At 38.3% G+C, this 18647-nt stretch overlaps 1 protein-coding gene across 3 annotated transcripts in view; it reads left to right on the forward strand.

The window, feature by feature from the left end:
- DHX35 (DEAH-box helicase 35) overlaps positions 1 to 18647 on the forward strand; it is a 29653-nt gene that overhangs the window by 3952 nt on the left and 7054 nt on the right. Inside the window, exons 5-18 of one of the 3 annotated variants that reach the window (XR_004080358.1) lie at positions 2270 to 2374; positions 4013 to 4074; positions 4707 to 4776; positions 5322 to 5381; positions 7273 to 7385; positions 7708 to 7804; positions 8871 to 9029; positions 10297 to 10507; positions 11255 to 11379; positions 12062 to 12116; positions 16015 to 16110; positions 16464 to 16558; positions 17116 to 17149; positions 18381 to 18510. Coding sequence is in view for 2 of the 3 variants with exons in the window: in XM_031047653.2 (XP_030903513.1) it covers positions 2270 to 2374; positions 4013 to 4074; positions 4707 to 4776; positions 5322 to 5381; positions 7273 to 7385; positions 7708 to 7804; positions 8871 to 9029; positions 10297 to 10507; positions 11255 to 11379; positions 12062 to 12116; positions 16015 to 16110; positions 16464 to 16558; positions 17116 to 17193; positions 18381 to 18510 (1456 nt within the window). In the remaining variant the exon portion in view is untranslated. Of the gene's footprint in view, positions 1 to 2269; positions 2375 to 4012; positions 4075 to 4706; positions 4777 to 5321; positions 5382 to 7272; positions 7386 to 7707; positions 7805 to 8870; positions 9030 to 10296; positions 10508 to 11254; positions 11380 to 12061; positions 12117 to 16014; positions 16111 to 16463; positions 16559 to 17115; positions 17194 to 18380; positions 18511 to 18647 lie in introns of all 3 variants that reach the window. The other 2 variants (XM_031047653.2, XM_031047654.2) reach the window with 2 other exon arrangements.

Consider the following 18647-nt stretch of genomic DNA (forward strand, 5'->3'; position numbering starts at 1 on the left):
TTTAATGTCATTATAACTTCCAGTTTATTAGCAGGAATGGTGTTGGCATGTGCTCCTGAATGAATAAATATTTGCTTCCTCACAGAATTGCTGGTACTATATGCTGAATTCAACTAGATTAGTAGGTCGTGCCAAAAATTCCATGTCCAGAATTGCAGATGTAGAAGCTTTGAAAAAATATTGGGTGGCATCAGCAGAACTGTGTATGAAAGTTAGACCTGTGCAGGGCTGTGATTGATTCTGGACTAGAACTGTGTGTGAACCTTAACTTTTTCACAAAGTGAAGTAGTGATGTAAATCTGTGTACAGTAACGTAGCTGTTGAAAGAGGAGGTTGTCTACCTCTTTCTAGCAATTCACACCAAAGTTTTTTGAATCTCTTTTCTGTATTATTTTTTTTTGTTGTAGGTTTTTCTTTGTATGTTTGGTTTGCTTTGTTTTTTTCCTTGTAAGAATGTCATGGAAAAGAAACAATTTTATTGTGATAATTCTTTTACTGTATAAATAGATATATATATATCTTTTCCTATATAGACATATATACATAGGATGTCTAGGAAAGCATAATGTCATCTTGTAGATGTACTACAAGAAGAGGGGATGCCGAGGGAAACAACTTGTATTCTCTGGTAATAAAGAATAAGTATAAAAAGTCTGTATGGAAAACATCCAATACTCCTTGTTTTCATAACTGCTGCCAAACACTGACTCGGTGGGCTGAAGTTTCTGCTGCAGCATTCCTTTTACAGAAAACTGTGGTGCAGTTTTGTAACCCTCATTTTGCTTGTTCTTTATAATGTGTTAAAGTGTACCTGCAGCAAATCAGCTTATGCCTCCTGTGAAAATGTAGTAGACTGAGCAGCTGTACAGCTTGCCCTTTCATCTCATCCAGTATTCTTTGATCACATCCAACAGGGAGAGGGAAACAGCAGTGATCTGCATCTTGTGCTTTCGGCAGTCTGCCTGCAGTGTCCTCCCTTTTCTCCTTCACAGAACATCCAGCTGACAGTGCATAGTTCTACAGGAGATGTTGTGCATGCTGCAATGTTTTCTCTCAAGAAACTTAGTTCTTTTTTCTCTTTCATGTCATAACACATTATTTTTAAGCCTAAAATTATTACTTAATCAGGGCTTAGTATATAGACACAGTAGGATTTTCCTTTGAAATGCTGTGGCAAACTGTGTGGACTGTATGGCTCTTACAGGGAGATGAGAGATATAGTTGATTGCTTTGTCTTGAATCGAGAGTGATCTTTTATTTTAAGAAGTGAGCTAATCTGCTTTCTCATCTAGAGTATGTGGGATAGTGTAAGAAGTAAAGACAAGTTGTTGCAGAGGCATAAGGCACTGTTTAGAAATTCCTGAACTTCTGCTTGGATTACCCAAGCTGATAATTATCTTGAATGCTTGGGCTGAAAGTGACGGAGTGATAAGATTCTAAGTGAAATAATGAATTCACTGCCTGTGGGTATGGTTTAGAATGTCACTCAAATGACTGAAAGTAGCTTGCCCTTGGAATTCTACTAGGACTAATGTATGCATTGTGGGGTTTTATTGTGCTGTTAGGTATTAAATGTCTTTGTAGCTTGCTGAAGCCATGGCCTGATAATATCTAATATTCCGTAGAATAAGTCTAAATAACTCAAGACTTTTAGCTAAAGGAGCTATTGGCCTAAAACTGGTCCAGGGTAGTGCTGTCACTTCTTTTAATTATTTTGCCAGCTCTCTATCTGTTTTCTGCATGGAAGGTTCTCTATTATTAAAAGTACAGTAGCATCTTTATTAAAAAAAAAACAATCAAAAAGGATGTCTGAACAAGTTCAGAGACAGATCAGCTTACCTGGTAACTTCTTTCTGTATGCCAAATCCCTGCATTCATTCCCTTTTTGCATGCCGACTGTGTTTTTAAATTGCACTCCCACAACTGCTGCTATGTGGTCCTTTCTCAGCGTTGTGACTGGTGGAGTAGCTGCCTTTGTAGGTCTGTCAGAGTGCTTATCACAGAAAGGTATCTCTATGGCTTTCCTGATTAGAAGCAGCTTAAAACATTTACTAAGTTACACCAAAATATTTTAAAGCATTTACCAATTGTATGTTCAGTATGCACTGTTTATGTCAAACAGAATTTTGTGTTAGAATGAGAACAAATAATTCTTTGGAAGCATCAGCTCTATTTCATGTTTAGATGCCAATTCTCTAAAAAGAATGATACAGTGGAGAAATGTGCTGTGAGCTGTCTGTTGGTTGTAAGAATCTATTTTTTTTCTCAGATTGCAGGCAGAGTTGCTGATGAAAGAGGTGCAGTGTTGGGGCATGAAGTTGGATATTGTATTCGGTTTGATGACTGCACGGATCCACAAGCTACAAGAATTAAGGTGAAACATGAGCAGTGTGTGGTTACTCTGAAAGGGCTAGCTGAAACTCTCCAAGTACTTTTACAAAATTAATTAGAACCTTATGATGCCCAGTAAAGAGAATACATACATTGCAGTTTTCCAGGTGGGCATCCCTAAAGTGTGCTTGGAAAGGCTGTGGCTATCCAAACCTTACTAAAGCCTGTATGTGTTCTTTTCTGCTAGACTGGCAGCCACCCCTGTGAAATTAAAGGGGATTTTCAAGGGAGATGTGACCAGATATTGGTACAGTGCTAGTGTGATCTGATGCGTCACACAGAGTCATAGAGAAAGGCTGCAGTGGATCACAGCTGAAGTATCCTCACCACCCTAAAAATAGATTTTGGTTAAAAGCGCAGATAAAACATGAGATGAGTAGGCTGAGTGCAATGTGATGTGGATTCAATAGTAAGCTTTGCAGCTGTTCTTCAGTACTGTGAACAATATTAATGTTGCTTGTGTTGGTACAGATGAGAGTTTGCATATGCTGGAACAGCAATGAGGATGAATGAGACAATTTAGATTTTTGATTTCTGAGGCTAGTAGCCCTTTTAAAAGCAGAAGAACTGGAGATGCTTGTTCATTAAATGCAGCTGAAATCTTCAGGTCTTTTTTTGGGATTTGGGTTTGTGGTTTGTTTGGTTTTTTTTTTGTTTTTTTTTTTTTTAATGTGATGATTAATCATTTGGAGTTGGAAATCTGGAGGTTTTCACCTTGCACACCAGTTCTTGCCTAGTTCAAGGCCACATTTGGAATCCCAGGTCAAACTATTGATGACTACATAGAGCTGTTTGGGTTTCCATGAGCTAGTAGGAAGCATTAAATTTAAATATTGCATTTTGTTGACATGTGAAGGTTTGTGTACTGGTCAGATATTATGTGGTCTACTCTGAGAGGGTCAATATTGCATTGACATGCAGGATGTTACTGGTAGAGCTGATTTAGCTATGTTACAGACAACGGTGAAGAAACTTCTCTTGCCATGTTCCAGTGCTGCCAACCTGTTATTTTATTTTATTTTTTAATACAAAAATAGCTTAAAATACTGATTAGAAACCAGTCAGTCTGATCACCTCTGGGTTAGCATTCAGAAATACAGGCAGCCGGAAGGAAGCAGAGACAGGACACCTGACCCAAACTAACCAAAAGGGTATTCCATACCACAGCACATCATGCCCAGTATAGAAACTGGGGGGAGTCACCCTGAAGGCCCAGATCACTGCTCAGGTTGGGCTGGGTATCGGTCGGTGTGTGTTGAGCAGTTATATTGGGCATCACTTGTGTTTACCGTTTTTTTTTTCTTTTCCCCTTTTAGTTTCATATTCTCTCCCCTTGTTTTTTTCTCTTATCACTATTATTACTAGTGTTAATAGTAATATTTTTGCATTATACTTTAGTTACTGGACTGTTCTTATCTCAACCTGTGGGGTTTACATTCTTTGGATTCTCCTCCCCATTCCTCAGGAGTGTGAAGGGAACAAGAGGGGAAGTGAGCGCATGGCTGTGTGGTTCTGAGTTACCAGCTGGGCTTAAACCATGACAATAATCTATAGAAATCACATGGCTAATTAAGACTACTTGGTGGGTTTTGTTTACATTTTTCTTTGCATTCACTTTTAGTTTCTAACTGATGGTATGCTGGTGAGGGAGATGATGGCTGATCCTTTATTAACAAGATACAGGTAAGGAACCATGGAGTGAATGCTTGCTGAAGTGTAATTTGATAAACAACTGACTGTTTTTGTTGTTTTTTTTTTTTTTTAGGCTGAGGTATGCTTATTATAAATTAAATACCGAAAGATGTGAAAATTACGTTAGGCATTTGACAACTTGATGTTGTAAAGACTTAGGAAATCAGTTGATCATTGCAACACCAAGCTCATCAAGATTTGCTGCTATGGTTTTGGAGCAAAAGCTAAATGGGCTTTAGAAGAATTGTTTCATTTACTAGTTTTAAATTAACTTTCCTTCTGATGCCAATCAAATTAAAAATAAAAAATCACCAAAAAAGCAGGCCTATTCCAGTATGCAGACAAGCTGTGCAGTGCAGTAAAGCCAGACCCTTTCTTTCCACTCTTTCCCAAAAGCTAGCCTGAATAAAGAACAGTGTGTATGGGCCATGTTACCTACATTTTTCTCCCTACCTTGTTTTGTGATTTTTTTCAAACTTCCACAGTTTTCTAAGTGGATGTGCACAGTAATAGTCCAGTAGCAGATTTCAAATGATGATATTTCTGGAAGATGGGAAGACACTGATTCTAGTGTTAATCATCAAGCCATTTCTGAAATCTTAATCTTTCTGCTTTGTTCACAGTGTCCTCATGCTGGATGAAGCCCATGAAAGGACTCTTTATACAGATATTGCCATTGGCTTACTGAGAAAGGTTATTTATTTTAATGCTCTCTGTAAGCATTTTCATTTTCATCCTTTTTGTTAAACCTCTGATCCTGATGGCTGATTAGTGAATCTATTTGAGAGAGGGTGATTTTTGATTCCGTATTTTCCTACAGTCTGTTTTATATGCCCAGCTATTTACTCTAGACATCTGTCACTCAGGATCCTCGTGTTTCCTCCCCCCATTGCTGAAATGTCTCCTTATTAGCAAAAAGGAGGTCTTCATTCTGATGATGCTGGTCATGTGAAATGATCTCATAGGGGGTTATTGTTGACTTTCAGCGTGATGAAGATCTGGCTCCTACCAGAAATTAAGAGTAAACAATAATGATTACAGGCTGAATGCCCTTAAAATGAATATATAAACCTCCAGCCATCAGGCTGTTAGATCTGTGGAGCGATGAGTGTGCTTCAGTTCCTCAGCTGTTTTGTATTGTCAAAGTATTTTTAGAGAGAAGTTTTTGGTAATCTTGGTTTTAGTTTTATATCTCAGAAAACAGTTTTTACTCTGGATGTTCTTGGTCTCTATCCTAGATTCAGAAGAAGCGTGGAGATCTTCGACTTCTTGTGGCTTCAGCCACCTTGGATGCAGAGGTATAGCTCCAATTGTGGTTTGAAATGAAGTGACCTTAAGTGGCAACTCCACTTATATATATATATATATATGTGTATGTATATATACATATATTCTCTGTGGGGCTTGCTTCTTGTGAAACATTACTGCTGTTCGAGTGGTGAAGAAGAGAGGAAAGAATGCAGGAAAAAGATCTGCATTAGTTAGGTTGCTGCATTTGGTTTTAATTTTGTATTGGCAAACTTTTTTGGAAGTGAATTTAAATATGAATCTGCTTCTCATATATTGATCTCTCTGTTTTTCTTCCCCCTCCTTCCCCCACTCCTTCCAGCCCCCAATTGGTATTGTTGTATGAAAAGATGTTCCCTTGGCTTAATCTAGTCTAGTAAGAGATGTTGGTTTAGCTCTGTTTTGTGATGGCAGTAATATGAGACAACCACAGGCCAGTAAAAATGAGTAGATTCAATGTCAGTGAGATCCTACTAGTTCCTTTCATTGACTTATGGCCTGCGGAAGCTTATGTAACTTACTAAAAATGTTGTTAATTTAATTTTGAGTAGGAACAGAAAACATGCTCTTCTAGATCAGAGCAGTATTTCATCCAGCCCAGTATTCTTTCTGGAACAGCAGCAGCAGTAGGAGATGCTGGTTAGGGAGAGTGTGGGAGCCCGTCCAGCTACTGTGGGTCTGTTCTCTGTGAGCTGCCTCAGCAGCTGCAATGGTTGCAGTAGAGACATTACACAGTGCATTCCTGCAGTTTCCTTCTAGTATGTGTTTATGGACCTGCTGTTTGTTAATTTGTCTTCAAATCTGCTTGATGAAGCTGTAAGTCTTCAGGACATCATGTGAGAGCAATTTTCAGAAGTTTGCCGCCTGCTGTGTAATGAAGTACTGTATTTAATTTCTTCCTTTTCTGTTCATTTCATCAAGGATTTGCATCTTTTTTTTTAACACAATAACCAGCACCAGTTTTACATTTACTTTATTTGCTTTTCCTAACTCCCCTGTGTCATAAGATGTGGTGTTGAGAGCCTGTGTGCAGCACTGAAAGCATAGGTGTACTGAGATTTCCTTTAGTGGCAAATATCATATACTGTAAATTTTTGATTGTAAGCTCTGGTATTACTTGCACTGCTGTGTATTCTGTACATTAGATAATGTTACAGTACTCTGCCTTTGCAAAATTTTAACTGCCAAAAATAGCATGTTTCAGATAGCTTACAGGTAATGTAAAAATAATAAGAGCAAAATGATTGGTATGACTATATTAACATTTGTTTAAATACAGAAAGTTTATGGTGTCTCTATAATGGTCATGAAAGTCAAGATGGATTATTTGGGTTCTTAACTTTCGTTCTTTTGCTTTTGTGCATTTAAAATACTTTGTGGCAATAAAACTGAATTTGTCAAGGTGTCTTGCAATGCAGAAGACAAAAACCTGAATCAGCCTAAGTGTTTTTACCAGGTGAGATGGTAGCATTCAGTAAGAGCTGTAAAATATACTTGCTCATCCAGAAATGGATGAGAATATGCAAGCCCTACCCAAAACTTTGAGGACCAATAATTTCTAAGTTCTTCTTAGCTTTGACTTTGCTGCTGTTATAGATCCAATAAGAAGTTTATATATCTGCTTTGTCCAGCATTATCAATTCTTCTAATTAACTTTATTACCTCTTTTTGATCTTTGCTTCTCAAAAGCAATAAACATGCAAGACTCCGTGTGTGTCAAGTGCCTTACGCCAGACAGGAGAGAAGGCAACAAACCCCAAATCTAAAATTTTTAAATTGGCACTGTCAAATTTACTAATAAAACACCCAAATTGCAGTGGTTGAACTTCTTCATGTCCTGAGGTTTCTCCCTTCATTCTTTGAAATATCAAACCAAAAGTGTTTCTTTTTATTTTAATGTAGAAATTCAAGAATTTCTTTAATCAAAATGATACCGGTGACCCCAGCAAAGATACCAGCGTGATCCTTACTGTGGAGGGGAGAACATTTCCAGTGGACATCTTTTACATACAGAGGTGTGTTTGATCTTGTCAATGGTTCTTAGGAGAGTATGCAACTGTGGTATCATTTGGTCTATGTTAGAGCTTAGATGTTCCCACAAGGTGTAACCTTCAATCTGCAAACATTTGGGTATTGCTTATAGCAGCTGACATGTTTTTAGGCTTGCTGTAGTGGAAAGGAAACAAATGAATTGCTGATTCCCAAGGATGCATCATGAACTAAATGTGGTATGGCTGTTGTGTAGTTTCCAAAAGCTAGCTTGCTTTTTGTTCCTTATGGAAATGAGGAGGCTGTACCTGTTTTTCTGCTAATGTCTCTCCTATTTTCTCCCTATAGTCCTGTTCCAGACTATGTAAAATCAACTGTGGAAACTGCAATGAAAATTCACCAGATGGAGAATGATGGTGATATACTGGCATTTTTAACTGGCCAGGTACAGACATAAGCAATATTTTTGATTTACAACACTGAATTTTTGGTTTACAACACTAAATTGTTGACTTTGCTACGTGGCCTGAGTCTCCTGCTTTCCTTAGCTGTGCTTCTTTTAGTCCCATTAAAGATGACAGACATTTTTGCATTGATGAGAGCAGAATTAGGCCAGTCACAAAGACTTGTAGAAAATGTATGGCCTGGATTTATCAAAGCTAGTGATGAATAGTTTTTCCCATTTAATACTTTCAGCCTTGTTAATAAATGGAATAACTTGGGGGGTTTTGGTGCTAGTCACACCTGCAAAGTTTTTAAATTGACAGTGAGTCATTGCTAAGGCAAATGGAATTTACATTTGTTGGGCTTAATGTCATTAACATGACAGACAGATTTCTGTGAGATACAAATTTGCTTGCCTTTTCCTCACTATTTATGCACTTTGCAGCTGAGGAGTAGCATATAATTTTTCCAGTAAAGAGCTACCTTGAAGAGCTTCAACAACATCTTGCATATTTTCAAAAGAAAGTTCTTCATCCTCACTATTGATGTAATTTTTGGAAGAGTGAATTGGGTATCTCAGGAGGCAATGTCTGATCCTTTTGTTGTCTGTGTTTAAGAGTGAGATGCCACAGCTGATCTCTGAGATTAAGTGTGAGGTTGAGCAATAGGTGCTAATGAAGTTACTGTGTCATTCCTGATCAAGACCTACAGCATTCTGCACTGTCAAAATAGATTGGCCTCCCATTTTGCTCTCACAAGCTGAGATGGAGAGGAAAATATGCCTGCTTCCTCCTGAGCTTTGTTCAGTTCTTTCCTGGTGATTTTGCTCATGTATTTGTGGTGTGACATTGTCTTAAATAACATTGAACAAAAATACTAATATGAACACATATTTATTATGAATAGCACTTTATGTAAGAATATTACAAAATAGAGCTAGTCAAAGATCCCAGGGTTTGAACAATTTGAACTATGGTATTTGGTGTGTTTCTTATATGTAGGTGACAGCTATGTGGTATGAAAGTGAAACCTCTCACATTCTGTCCCCTGTTGTGGTCTGGCTCTAGGAGGAAGTGGAGACTGTTGTTTCTATGCTCATAGAGCAGGCTCGGGCCCTCTCTCGCACTGGAATGAAAAGACACCTCCGTGTTCTCCCCATGTATGCTGGGCTGCCTTCTCCTGAGCAGATGAAAGTGTTTGAGAGAGTTTCTCACAATGTCAGGAAGGTAAGGCTTTCATGTATGTCTCAATTTCTACCACCCAGAGGTGTATCTGCAGTACACAGATTGCATATATCTGGCTCACATCATGAGACTATTGCAAACACTTATCGAAGGAGTCTTTCTGCATCTCCTAACACTGCCTCTCAGTTCTCAAACTGTGAACCAAGAGCATGTTCTCTGGCTTCCCTTACCACCTTTGATCAGTCCTAGACATGTTAATTCTAACTTTCCTGTAAACCTCATCAACTTTCAATTTTCAAGAGTCTTTATACAACCTCGTATTTGTCTATGTCCAGTTGCAGCTTCTTAAAACTCTTAAGTCTTTTACCTGGTTTTATTTCTTTTTGTGGTCTAAGTGTCTATGGCTGTTTTCTACCTGTAATGGAAAAATTAATGTCAGAGTGGGTAAGTAAGTGCTATATTTTCGTCTAAGAAACAAGTTAAAACTTGCCTGGTTTTTTTTCTTTTTTTTTGACTTCTAACAGTCTGGTTCAGTTATTTAGTGTCACAGAACTATATAATTAGTCATGATTAATGCTTTCTGCTTAGGCAGAGCCTGTGCTGGGGCTGAGATAGGCCCACAGAATTACACAGTGGTGACTTGTTATAATTTTGTTCATACTGCAGACTAAAAAGTAGAGTTGTTTATCTGGTGTTGGAGAGCATTGAGTATAAATAAACCACAGAACCACAGCATACTTCTTTTCTCTCCAGGCTATATGACATTAGCTAATTAACTTCCAAGATTTACTTTTTTAATGTCAGGTGATATAAGGACTAGGTTTCTCTCTGTCATCTGGGAATCATTAATTTCTAATATTTTAGGACATAAGTGTGTCTCTTCAGGGATACTGAAGGTGGGACACTTAACTCTGTTCTCCTCCTATCCCCTCCCTTGTTCCAGTGTGACAGGGTTCTCAATAGAACTGAGAAGAAAGAGAATACTTGTTCTTACATAGTTTGCTAAATAAGAACCTCTGATTTACAGTCAATTTTCTCTGCAAACACTGCCAAGCTCTTCTTCTACGAAGAGAGATAAATTTGGGTAAGAAAATGATTATGAAGCTGTAAAAACTGGGGTATTTCAAGCTGAGAGCTCTGTCTGCTGCATTACTGTATCCTTTTGTACTCCAGAGTGTGTTTACTGGAACTGTCTGTTACTGAGATCTTTCACGTGGCTTGTATTTGAGTCCTGATTCACTGATGCAAGGCCTCCATGTTGTAATTGACACCAGGGAGTTCACCATATCCTCACTGTGTCTGTCTGTAGGTGGTAGTTGCCACCAACGTTGCAGAGACCTCCATCACGGTTCGCGGAATCGTATTCGTAATTGATTGTGGGTTTGTGAAGCTTCGTGCCTATAACCCCAAAACAGCCATTGAATGCCTTGTGGTGGTTCCAGTCTCTAAGGCTTCAGCTAATCAGAGAGCAGGACGTGCAGGACGGAACCGCTCTGGTAAATGTTACAGGCTTTATACAGGTTAGTAATCTGATATGTAGGGAAGGTGAACTGGCTGATGTGACTTCCATTTTGCTTTACAGTAGTTTTAGTGTTAAAGAACTGTGTTTTTTCTTCCAGCAATAGATAGGAGAATGATTAAAGATGCACAAGCAAGTCCAGAGGAGGCCACAAAGCTCTGCTCTGGAGCCAGGCTGAGAGAGCTGGGCTGGTACAGCCTGGAGAAAAGAAGGCTTCTTAAAGGCTTCTTAGAGCAGCTCCATTGCCTAAGGGGGCACTGGTACAGGGTGCCCAGAGAAGCTATGGCTGCCCCATCCTTGGCAGTATTCAAGGCCAGCTTGGACACAGGGGCTTGGAGCAAGCTGCTCTAGTGGGAGGTGTCCTTGCCTGTGGCAGGGGGTTGGAACTGGATGGACTTTAAGGTAGGTCCCTTCCACTCCAAACCAGCCTGTGATTCTATGTTTCTAATATAAGGACTGCTGGAGCTGCTTGCTGCAGTTTTCTGTGAAGAACATTTCAAGTAGAAGTACAGGTGGGGCAACTGCAGAATCAGCGGTGTAGCCAAAACTATTGAATATTTTGTTTAAAAGCAATCATCTTTAAAATGAAGTAATTTGAGGAAGATCATCTTTGAGTTATAGTTCTTTCAACACCTGCTAATTCATACTTGATAATTTTAACTTGAAACGGGTATGATTCTGTCTTCTTGACTGTACAGGGTGGGAGTTGAAACTCAGTCCCAAATGGCTTTGTTTTCTCCTACTACAGAGGAGGACTTTGAAAAGTTGCCCAAGTCCACTGTTCCCGAGATGCAGCGCAGTAACCTTGCACCCGTCATCTTGCAGCTAAAGGCTTTGGGAATTGACAATGTGCTCAGGTTCCCCTTTCTTTCGGTGAGTCCTAGCCTGTAAAGTCTGTCATCTTTCCTTACTTGGAAGGAAAATCAGTAGATGACTTGTTGGTAACGCACAGAAGAACCATTGCCCTGTTAATTTGGAAAGCATAACTTGTCAGCTTTGGGCATTGGGAATCAACTAGTGCAAGTAATGTGTGTGACAACTTAGAAACAACAACTGTTTGTATTCTAGAGATTGCTATTCAAAGTACTGGCAAGTCAAGAAAAACCTAGAAAGGCAAACTGAGATTCTGCAAACTTTGCATTGAATTTATGAAGAAAAAGGGAGAAAGGGAAAAGATACCTAGAGAACTAAACCAGAGGTTGTCTGTTTTGTTAAAAAGAGCAGTATCATGTTTTAGATTTGCTTTCTGTAAAGTTTCTAACTAGTCTGTATTGATGTGGAAAACTCACATGGTGGCATTAGAAGAGAAAGTTAAGCAATTGTTCTGATCTGATGGTGGTGAGCCTGTTGAGATGATTTCGACTCGTAGCATTGCAGTCAGTGGAAGGGTGAAAGGAGAGTCTGATACCTCTTTCCTCACTACACAGGAGCAGAAAGATAAGTAATTAGAACTTCAGGGTTTTGTAGAAGAGGAAGGCCTAAGAATTTATGTGATAACTCATGTGTTCTGTGATGATAACTTTAAATAATGAGCTTTTTTTTTTTTTCTCTACAGCCACCTCCTGCCCAGTCAATGGTGCAAGCTTTAGAACTGCTGTATGCTTTAGGAGGTGAGAATATTATGCTTTGCTTTATTTATAGTTAAGTTATATGAGTTTTGAAAAAAACCTGTTAATTTGGATTTGGTGATTGTATGGACATTAATCAAACTTGCATTTGAGAACTGTGCTTTGAGAAAGAGATAATGCAGCCTTGACTGGTGGAAGCTTTCTGTTGGCATGTTTTTAAAGTGTACCTCAGTCTCCTCTGAACTTACTTTCTTTTCCTCCAGTTGTTTCAGACAGGTAAGCAAGCAAAAGGCTGCAGTAACTTTCTGGGAGCAACTATAAATCTATTTCATAGAATATAAACTACAAATTAAGTGTTTAGATTGGGCAGACATATTTTATAGCTATTATCTGTGTATTTCCTTGCACCTTCATGGGAGGAACCAGCTATTTATCTTTGGTAGGAACAGGGCTCTGAGCTGATGAAGGTGTTGGTGTGATTCTCTTAGGCAGATCCTCTGCGTTTCTTCAGAACTTACAGAGGGTTGGAACTGGATGAGCTTTAGGGTCCCTTCCAACCCAAACTGTTCTAGGATTCTATGAATTACTAATCACAGCTTGTTCTCAAATTCAGTAGAGAGTCTGAACCACATTCTTAGTCATATGGTTTGGTGTTAGGTAGTCCTTTGAGCAGCAGGGAGCACAACTCAGTGGTTCTTAAGGTTGAGTCTCTTCCAACTGGAGGTGTTCTAAGACTGTAAAAATGTTAATTTCTGTTTATTCATTATGCTGCTGTTAGATACCTGTAACACTAAAGTCACACTGTAGTAATATTTTTATACACAGTTTTTGATTCCTTTTTGTTGTGAGTAGAATGAATGCTGCCTGATTTTGTTTATAGGAAGGGCTGTTATATTGTTGGGGTATTTGAAAGCTATTTAATCTTTTTGAGTGCAGCAAACTTAAACAAAACAACTTGACATGAGAAGAAGTAATCAAAATGAAACAATTTAACTCAATGTTTGTGGTTAATTCAAACTTAACAATATTTGCTCCATAATATAAACATGAAGAAAAATGTAGTGTGAAGGAGACTGTATAAACATTGGCGGCATTCAGAGGTTTGTGACTATTTTGACATCAGTTAGAAATGCTGTGTTGTAATTTGTGGCAGTCTGTCTTATTCTCATGGAGCTGTTATTCTCTGTTTGGCCATGATTTTGATCTGTGCTGATTCAGTTCCATCTTGCAAAGGAGGGTTTTGCTTCAGGCACTTGGTTCTTGGCAACCTTTCCAAGCTTGGAACAAGGACCTTCACAGTGGCTCAGAAACATGTTGTAAGGATGAATTCACAGCCAAAACCACCTGGGGAGATGGAGAGGGAAGGTCAGAAAACTTACTGATTAGCTGTTTGATGTTTTGGCAAGTGTTACTATGCTGCTCATGGTAACTTCACAGAGCAGTACAGAGCTGTTACTCTCTTGGCTGACCAGCTTTTGTAGCAAAGCAGAGGAGTGCTGATGTCGATGAAGATGTAAAGAAATGTGTGTGGTGTTCAGATTCACTCTTAAACATTGCTGAAGTTTAAAGTGTTAGATGGTTTATTATGGAGATTGTCTATAAGTTGCAAAGGTGAAGATGCCCAAGTGTTTGCAGCTGCAGTAAGGATTACGTGTCTCATATGCAAGTGTGAACCTGTATTTCAACACTTGCATTGTAATTGCATGCAAATGTGCAGTTTAGGGTCAGGACCCTACTGTGCCAGTGCAGTGCCAACAGAAAAGCATGTTTTTCAGTTTGAGATAGTTCTGTTGAATAAATACATCACCGTTTTTAGACTCATTCTTTTTACAGTGGTACAAACTGATTACATCAGGAGTATCTCTTCTCAGTCTTCTCCTTTGATGCTTTGAAAGTCTGAATTGTCAGTTGGAATTTATTGTTTTTAAGCATCATTTAGGAAGTAAATAAGGAGGTAGAAAATTGATTTATTTTTAGTTTTGCTTCAGATCCAAGGTTTTGTTGAAGATTCATTTGTAAATTGTCACCTATCAGAAACAACTACTCTGCCTAAAAATGGAGTGCTTTAATTCCTCAGCCTGTAACATACTAGTGCCACAGTACGTGAATAGTTTCTTCTGAGCATCTTCAGTAAGAATCTTTGCCGTATCTTTCCAATTTCCCATACAGATACAATATGGTGGTTGCCTCTAGCATGATTTCAAGGCAACTTTTACCTGTTTGGAACTAGTATCCAATGCAGGCTTACTTCTGCAAAGACATCTGTGCATGAGCAAAGCTGCATTGAGATTTGTAAGATTAAGCAGAAGCCAAAGGATTTTGGCTTGTTGCACATGTAGAAAGTTAAAAAGATGGTAATTTATCCTTTTTGCTAGTAGTAATGCAGTTACCCTTCTGTAGATGAAAGACTTCATATTCTAAGGTATTAATTGTAGTAGCACTTAAATCTCTCATATTGCACTGGTTAAGTGAAAGCTATCAGACCTTCATTTTTGCAGTGTCTGTGACTTGGTGTTTATATCACTTCATCATTTCACACAAGCTGCCTTTTGTACCTGCTTCTGAGGAAAGTATTGTGACATCTGAAAGGCCTATTATGTTTGGTTGGACAGTGTAAGGGTGTGGCAAATGAATTACTATGTTGCCATAATAAGTATGATGATAGCATATCAAATAAACACTTGATAGAGATATCTGTGGTTTCAGATATGCTGACGTGAGTTACAAAAGATCGCATTCCTTGACTTGATTTGTGGTTTTTGCTTTTCTCTGGGAAGCAGAGCTGAAGTACAGCTATGGAGGTTTTGGTATCACAGTTTGACAAATAATGTTTATATAATGCATGGGCCATGGTTGTGTTTCCTCAGTCCTCTCTGCTGAGGTAACTTATGCAATCGGCAGTGCCCCAAAGTCCTGTTCATGGGCTCTCGTTCATCCCAACTGTAGCTTTTCTCTTGTGCTCTGCCTTCTTGTTGTACTTCAGTTGACTTGCAGTTTTCTTTTGCAATTTTTACTCTTTGCTGCCTTTTGTAGTGAGCTCTTTTCTTCTTGCTGTTTTTATTCTATTTCCTATGTCCTCTTGCAAAGGAAACATTTTTCCATTTAAATCATTCCCTGAAATTTCAGCATAGTGCTCTGGGTTGGAATAGGACCTAGTGGCTTGTGTGGGTAAACCTTACTGCAGGTGTTTGACTGTAGGAAGCTGCACAACTAAAATGTGCAGGGTTGCTCAGTGATAGCTGGGAATCAAAAAGCAAGCTGTCATGCCTATCTCCTGTCCCAACTCCAGTAAAAAGCTTACAGTTGGAACATGGCTGACAGTTCAGTTACTGATGCATGAGGCAGACTAAACTGTAGGCAGTCTTCGCCAGCTGCACATCTCTAGTTTAGATTATATTGAAGTAAAAATAATTTTTTCCATGAGCTCAGCAGATGTGACTCAGAAAAATGGATGCCCTACCCCAACCACCTCATCAGTGCTTCCTCTTTCTACAGCTGTGCCTGTTCCATAACTGTTCCTTTTTTTATTCTCATGAGGACTCCTTCCCATCTGCATGAACAAAGCTGTTGCTAAATACTTAAATAGGAGATGCGTAAGTCTAACAGGTAATAGGCACTCTGGAGATTGCATTGACTTTGATACGTACTGACTGCAGATTTGCTAAGTCTTTGACAGTAGCAATGGAACTTGATCAAAATGAAGAAACCTGTGTGTTTACATATGTTTGAAAAAAGCCAAAACAATCCACTGACCCACGGCAGAGTAAATGGGTATTAAGGAGTGCCTTAAAGCTTAGTTTAATATACATTCAGCACCTCTTTGGTGCATTTGGTATATTTTAGCTTGTAATTTTTGCTTTTTAATACTTATTAAATCCTTAAAGAAGACTTTCTGTGTTCTTTCGCCTGTATCATTGCTACATTGATTAATATGCTGCAGGTTTGGATATGCACTGCCGTTTAACAGAGCCTCTTGGAATGAGAATAGCAGAGTTTCCTTTGAATCCTATGTTTGCAAAGATGCTTCTGGAGTCAGGTAGGAGAAAAAAAATCAGATTTTATTCTTAGTCTTATGATGAGGAGAGCACACTGCCACTTGTAATGGTAGTGTAGTACTAGACATTTGCCAAATTTGAAACAAACTGTATGCTTCATTTTGGTATGGTGTTTAGTGATAAAAAATTGGTTAAACTTGTGTCTGCCTGATAAATCTAACGCATTTGTCTTTAAAGTTTCCCTTTAAAACATTCACTGTTATACTAACAAAATTCAGCAGTTCAGGTATTTTGGTTTTATGTATTATAAAATATATTATTCCTCTTTTCCTTTTTTTTCTGTATGTGGCTAAGTTGAATGAAAGGTGATTTCTTTTACTGAATTTCTCCTCAGGAAATTTTGGCTGCTCTCAGGAGATTTTGACAATTGCTGCCATGATGCAGATTCAGAACATCTTTGTGATCCCTCCAAATCAAAAGTCTCAGGCTGTAAGTTCAGTTGTGTCTCATTTTCTTTTGGTTAGTTCCATGTTTCTGGAATTCTGCCAAGTATTTTATTGAAACCTGTTACAGATTGCAAGTTTGTAAAAAAATAAAACAAGATCTTGAACTATGCCTGTTGGTTATAGGTAAAAGAAGAAGTTGAGTAACAGTGGGAACGTCAGAGATCTTTGCTGGTGTTAAAAGCCTCCTACTGAAGACTAGAAATACGAATGTTTATAAGCCAATATTGCTCAGTATATGAGTTTGCTAAAAATACCCAAACCTCCATAAACACCACTTCCTTTTAAGAACAAAGAAGAAAGTATTAGGATGTAGCAGGAGCCTCACTGTAATGCATCCTTCTCTTGGATTTTGGGGGTTCATTTTCAGTTCATTTTTCTAATTTCAGTTTTAGAAATGCTCCTGAATATAGGTGGGCTAGTAAAATATTGCTGTTGCCTAGAGGAACTACCCTGTATGGGAAGAACTGCAACAGTCACCAGAAAGTATGGATGTGAAGGGACCTGAATTTTGCTTATTAAAAACTATTTCCTCTTCTGTAGGCCAGACGACACAGAAAGTTTGCTGTGGAAGAAGGTGATCATCTCACTATGCTTAATGTGTATGAAGCTTTTGTCAAAGTAAGTCAGTTCAGGCATATGTGGACTTGCAGGAATGGGAAGAACTTGAAGTGTTCAAGTTGAATTCAGTTCTGATTCTGGAAGTTCTGGATACAGCTTCCTCAAAGCTGAGGACTTACCATGTTTATTAAATGATAATTCTGCTTTAAAAGATATTCTGGTCATATTTTGTCACAGACCTTCTGTAGTTCCTCTGAACAGGGAATAGAAACAATATGGTTTGGATACACCACAGAAGTCTCATGGGTAGACAGCTATTTCTTCAAGTAGACTGGAATTTTTGAAAGGGCTTGGAAAAACAGGTATTCAGATTCCTCATGAAGTTCATATTCTTTTCTTTGGATATATCTGAGTTTTACTGATTATAAACTACATCTAAATCTAGCAGTCTTTTGTAAAAAAAGTGCCTCATAGATAATCGTGTCCTCTTCTTTATTGACCTTATGGATTTACACAAAGGCTTGACACCATCTCAATACTTCTCTATAAGCTCAGGTTTTACTTAACTGTTGTAAAGTGCTAGACCTGTTTGGAAGAAGTATATTTTGCTGGTATAAAGCACTTCTGTATTAACATATTTGCAGTATATTTGCAGTATTATTAATATATTTGCAGTATATTTGCAGTCAAACACAGGTGTTTGACTTCTCTCTCCCCAGGCCCAAAGCAATCAGTCAGGCACCAACTAATTTTTTGCCCTTTAAATTTTATATCTCCATAATTCTCTTAGAAATAGCCAAATGCAGAGAGAGGCTCTTGAAGTAAGTGATGGCTTCTGGAGAAATAGTTCTTTGCATAGAGAAGACCAGTGAAAACTGTGTACTGAAAAGGTTGTTTACATTTTGAGGTTCAAAACAGACTAGTTTGATATGGTGCATTTGTGTGTGAGAAAGGAATGACTGATGCTGTTCTTTCACCACATATGAAGAAACAAAGCACATCTGTTTGAAAATACCCCATAGTATTTGTTCTGCTACTATTTAGAAGTTGTTTGAAATATGTTTTGAAGTTATTAGAGCTAGGTATCCTTGTTAGTTTCTATGTAAATAGGTACTTTTCAGGGAAAACAATAAATATGTTGTAGGAGTCAGAAGAAAGGCAGAACAAGGCTATGTGATCCAAAGAGATTGGCTTTTGTTTTGCTTATTGTATCTCATTGTAATTTTTTTATTCTTCTTACTGTACAGCACAGCAAGAGCTCTCAGTGGTGTCAGGAGCACTTTCTGAACTACAAAGGGCTTGTAAGAGCTTCTGTTGTAAGAGAGCAGCTGAAAAAGCTTCTTGTCCACTTTAAAGTGCCAAAGAAGTCCAGTGAAGGTGAACATTGTTTTTAACCTGTTGTCCAGTACATAGTGATCATAGTCTCTCAAACTGACGGTCTCTTTGTGCTTTTCTTGTAACCTTTGAATTTTTCCTGGCCAAAGAGTAAGGTTAACTAAAACCAGATTTTTCTC

This window comes from Melopsittacus undulatus, chromosome 10, assembly GCF_012275295.1.
Source record: "Melopsittacus undulatus isolate bMelUnd1 chromosome 10, bMelUnd1.mat.Z, whole genome shotgun sequence".
Classification (NCBI taxonomy): domain Eukaryota; kingdom Metazoa; phylum Chordata; class Aves; order Psittaciformes; family Psittaculidae; genus Melopsittacus; species Melopsittacus undulatus.